The 5,131-nt window shown below is 33.2% G+C and overlaps 1 protein-coding gene across 7 annotated transcripts; it reads left to right on the top strand.

Moving 5' to 3' along the window:
- The first annotated feature begins 991 nt into the window (after nucleotides 1-991).
- LOC104106755 (uncharacterized) lies at nucleotides 992-4,119 on the top strand. 7 transcript variants are annotated; one of them, XM_070187506.1, is made up of 4 exons: nucleotides 992-1,156; nucleotides 3,311-3,403; nucleotides 3,481-3,582; nucleotides 3,733-4,119. In XM_070187506.1, exons 2-4 carry the CDS (start codon nucleotides 3,353-3,355, stop codon nucleotides 4,102-4,104), a joined length of 525 nt encoding a protein of 174 aa, XP_070043607.1. In that variant the 5' UTR covers nucleotides 992-1,156; nucleotides 3,311-3,352; the 3' UTR covers nucleotides 4,105-4,119. The 7 variants fall into 7 exon arrangements, with proteins under 7 accessions (XP_070043607.1, XP_070043601.1, XP_070043606.1 ...); XM_070187500.1 differs by lacking the exon at nucleotides 992-1,156 and adding an exon at nucleotides 1,188-1,442; XM_070187505.1 differs by lacking the exon at nucleotides 992-1,156 and adding an exon at nucleotides 1,194-1,761.
- The last annotated feature ends 1,012 nt before the right edge of the window (nucleotides 4,120-5,131 follow it).

Genomic DNA, 5,131 nt, shown 5'->3' with positions numbered 1-5,131 from the left:
TCTTCATGTCTATACTCCTGTGGGCGATACTATTATTGTGGACTTGCATATCGGTCGTGTGTAGTGACCATTGGGAGTCTGGATACTAAAGTTGATCTCTTGTTGCTTAACATGGTTGATTATGAGTTCCTGGTGATGTCTTTTGGGCAGACCAATGCCCCAACAACGTTCATGCATCTGATGAATAGTGTGTTTCAGCCTTATCTCGACTCGTTTGTTATAGTGTTCATTGATGATATCCTGGTGTACTCTCGTAGCCAGGAGGAACATGCCCAACATTTGAGGATTGTGTTGCGGCGGTTGAGGGAGGAGAAGTTTTATGTTAAGTTCTCCAAGTGTGAGTTTTGGCTTAGCTCAGTGGCATTCTTGGGACACGTGGTGTGTAGTGAGGGTGGATCCGAAGAAGATAGAGGCGGTTCATAGTTGGACTAGGCCGTCCTCAGCTACAGAGATTCGGAGCTTTCTTGGCTTGGCCGATTATTATCGTCGCTTCGTGAACGGCTTCTCGTCTATTGCATCGCCTTTGACCAAATTGACCCAAAAGGGTGCTCCTTTTAGGTGGTCGGATGAGTGTGAGGAGAGCTTTTAGAAGCTCAAGGCTGACTTGACCATAGCTCGAGTTCTAGTCTTGCCTTCAACATCATGCTCTTATACAATGTATTATGATGCTTCTCGGATCGGCATTGGGTGTGTGTTGATGCAGAAGAGTAAAGTGATTGCTTATGCTTCGCACAATGTATTATGATGATTGCTTATGCTTCGCACCAGTTGAAGCCTCACGAGAAGAACTACCACTACAACAAAACGTGGTTTTAGTGGAAATTATTTAATGGCAATAACTTAATTGCCGCTACATTATTTAGTGCAAGCAAAACATTAACAACTAATAAATATTTGCCAGCAATAAGTATATTTTTAGTGATGATTCAAGAGAATTAGTTTGCTAAGCTTTTATTTTTTCTTTTTCTTTTCCCTCCAATTATTTTTCCCCTCTAAATATTCTCCCACCTAAATAATATATCACTTCTCTGATTTGCCTGAAAAAAGGAAAACCTACGCCTCTAAGAATTAGGTCTCATTCTTAAAAAGCTTTTACAATTTTCATGGTGTAACAAAACTTCCACCTCTAGCAACCAAAATTGTCGCCAACTGAAATGTATGATTTCTATCTATTAGTTTTATATCTTTCTCTTAATTTCTCTTTATACACCTCTATCTCTATCTCTAACTTTTAGGATTTTGTCAGATTGATTCATGTTCTTGAAGTGAAGGTCGAAACTTTTTCTATTGATAATTATAACTTTAATTTGGTTTGCACTTTTTGCTTACTGAGATATATTTATTTTCGGGCTATATCTCTGGATTCTATGGTGCTACTTCTCCATCCCAATTATTTTATATATATTAACTTCTCAAAATTCAAATATCAAATTAAACTTCAGGTTGAACACTTTTTTATCATTCTGATGTGTCAATAGTGAAATTTAATGGTGAAAAAAATCTGAAACTTCATTCCATGGAATTCATGTGGCAATTAAAGAGTTTTTTAAAAAACAGTATAGGTTTTCCACAGTAGTGTTATTTAGTTTTCATGAATTCGTTTTGTATATTGCGGCTTATTAGGTGTTTAAATGGTGTTGATTCATTGAGCAAAATTGCATTATAATGAAGTTTAGTTATAGTTTTCAAGCGGTCGTCTTAGGTGCTTCTTAATGATTATCGTCCTGACATTGTATCAGGTTCAAGCCGTGTTTTCAATTGGTATATCTTAATCTTCTTTGATTTTTTTCATACCTTTTTTTTGTATTTTCTTTTACTATCTTACCTGAAAAATATTTGCTCTGCACAATTTGTTTTTGATTTTTCTGTTCAGGAAAGGTAATTTGAATATTTGGTTTTGTTTACAATAAACCTAAGTATGAAGATAATGTATGCGTTAATATTATCATAATGTTTGTCTCTTTCTTAAGTGATGATTCATCTATATGGTTTAGGTTTCTGGTTTATTAAAATTGATAGTTCAGTTATTTTGTTTATTCTCATTTTGTACTTTCGATAGCCCATGTTATTCTTTGTTTTTATTTTGTTTGTAGCATTGGCTTTTTTTCCTTTTACATATGTAGTCTTGTTTTCGGTAAATGAAATAATACGTTGTGTCTTTTCTTGTTCCTTTTTTCTCTTGACTGGTGTTAAGTAGAGTAATAACTGATAATCGATGAAAAAAAGACTTTAATCTATCTCCTAAGATTCACATATTGTGGAGCCTCAAAATAGTACTAAACTAGTTACTTTGCTTTGTCATTAGTAAAAAAACATCATCTTAAAAGAAAGGAACTTTCATAGAATGTAGATACAGAAACTGAAGAGTAAGAGTACAAAAATAAACTAGAAACTCGTGTTCTAATACCAAATAAAAGGCAATTCAAAAGCTAGGAAGGTTCGTGGGCTACTTTATTAAAAGATATTTGAAAATTGCCTCGAGGGAAAAAAATTGTTGTGCAATTTAATAATCGTAACTAGCGGCGGACCCAAGTGGTGGTTAGTGGGTTCAATTGAACCCGCTTCACAAAAAGATAATACTGTGTATATGTATAAATTAGAATTAAAGTTGTGTAAATTTTGTATAAATATTTTATTTGAAGTCACTTGACAAATACTATTTTACGACTAAATTTATATACTTCTAAGATTGAACTAGTTTGCACGAAATTCTGGGTCTGCCACTGACCGTAACCAAGACATCGGAAAAGAGGGTCGAAAGCTTGCTAGCTTTCGAGGCATTATCGCAAGAACTCCAGATCTAACACCTCTACATATAGATAATTGGAGAAGTTTTGATATAGAAGAAAAGAAGAAATTGCTAGAGTTTGTAAGGGTATGGAGTTGTTGTTATTATTATAGTTATTATTGTTATTATTATTGTTGTTGTTGCTGTTATTCTTCTATAACATATTATTGATAAATGTTTATTTTTGGTTTTTAGAAAAAGTTCTCTATCCCAACACGTGGAGAAGCGTTTGTCTTAAAGTCAATTGAAAAAAAAAATGGAAAGATAACAAATGCGATTTAAAAAGTGAATATTTGAAAAACTATAAGACCAAAGATGCTTTGCTGAAGAATAGACCAGCAAGTCGCATACCAAGGGATCAATGGACTGGTGTTGTTTCTTATTGGCTTTCTGATAAAGCTAAGATATAAACTTTAAAATCTTAAAAATGCACAATTAGTTGCTTATTGTTATAGTCTTTTGATTATTTTCATTAGTTGCTAATTGTTATATTGTTTTGATTATTTTATGTTGCAATGACAGAGGTGTACCCAGGCAAATAGAAATAATAGGGCCAAACAAAATATGCCTCACATAGAAGGATCCAAAAGTATTGCCACCTTAATGGATGAACAGGTACATGTGTAATTATGAAATAAAATATTTCAACACTCTTTTATCGTGCAGATTTGACATCAATTTTATTGTAATAGGCCAAGAATGGTATAGAGCCTACACGAGCAGAAATTCTTATACTGACAAACAAAAAAGTAAGGCTAGTAGACTATTGGATGAGGAGTCTTGCAAAGGCAGTTGTAAGATTTCTTCTCTTTCTTGTATTTCTTGAACTAGGAAATAGATTTAAAAAAAGAAAAACTTAATGAGAATTACTGAATTGAAAATTGGATTTCTGGTATATTAAATTTATCTCTATTGTTAACTATGTTATGCCCTTAATATATCAGGACATGATGAACGAAAGGTTGAGGGATACTGACGAATCAAATGACCAGTCTCCCTGCAGTGTTGCTTGGGAAGGAGATGTGTATTCTCAAGTGTTGGGAAATGATAAAAGTGGGTATGTTCGTGGTTTAGTACTTGGTCCAACTCCTTCTGTGCTGTGGGGTAGTAGATCTTCCTTAGGAAATATTGTAATAGAGGATTCGTCTGATGAGGTTGTACAAAAACAAAAGCACGAGATAATAGAGTTAAAAGAGTTAAATGAAAAACAAAATGATGAAATGAGTTTTATGAGGCAAGAACTATCATGGATGCGGCAAGTCATGAGAAAAATTGCTCCAAATGAGATACATATGCCTCAGAATATCACAGTTTGAGAAATTATGGCTTTACTTTGCTAACATCTATTTCATGCATTTATGAATGATGACTGCCATTTAGATTCACTGAATTTTCACTAAATTTTTATTAATAAATATCTATGGAAACTATAACGAAAATTGTTAAGGTACAAGTTACAATCGAGAATTGAATGGTTAATCATTTTTTGGTCATTGATGTTGTGGTAGTTTTGATCGTTTTCTGCCCTTGATGTATGCTTAGTGTTAGGCAAGAATTGGAATTTCTAGAGTATGTCTAGCAGCAACTAGTGTTTGGATCAAGGAAGGTCAAGAGAATGTGTTTACCAATATTGTTTGGCGTTTGCTTAATCTGGCCTGTGGAAAACAATTCCTTTTTCAATACTCAATCCTCAATCATCACCTGGGAATTCACTCCTAGTCAGTAGGCACAATATGCAACTCTTCCATTTCTGCATATATCTAGTAAGCTTGTCATTTTTATTGTACATAGGTTACCCAAAATTATATGTTGCAGTCTATCCATTTGAGAAACACTTTTAGGCTCTGGTCCAAATAACCTTAAAATGCTATTTGTACATATTCCTTCGCCTCTCTATTTGTCCAGAATTGGTGTACCAGTATGTGCCTGTACGAGTTATTGTATTTTAGATAGGACTATCATCTAAATGATAGAAATACTAAATGAGTAAAAGGTGATTCATTTTTCACATTATTTATTTTGTTATTTCAGGTTAAACAGTATATTGTGAAAGATTTCAGTACGAGGAAGAGTTGCAGAATTGTTTGAGGGCATCTACTCTTTTGTTATTGTGAATATTATATAGAATTAGTGATAATAACATTGGTTATTTTGTTTGAACAATATAATTTTATCTTACATGTCGTTGATACATTAGTAAGAATTAATAGTTTCTTTTGTTTTTCTAGATTGAATGAAATATATTATGTTTCTATGAGTTAAGTAGCGTATTTTATTAGCATTTTGCAGTTTAAAGATAGTTTGGTTCTTTATTTGCCGCTAATTAAAGGGTATTTTTAATCG

Source organism: Nicotiana tomentosiformis, chromosome 10 (genome assembly GCF_000390325.3).
Source record: "Nicotiana tomentosiformis chromosome 10, ASM39032v3, whole genome shotgun sequence".
Taxonomy (NCBI): Eukaryota; Viridiplantae; Streptophyta; class Magnoliopsida; order Solanales; family Solanaceae; genus Nicotiana; species Nicotiana tomentosiformis.
Note: the sequence above shows the minus strand (reverse complement) of the source record. Positions and strands in the feature narration are given on the sequence as shown.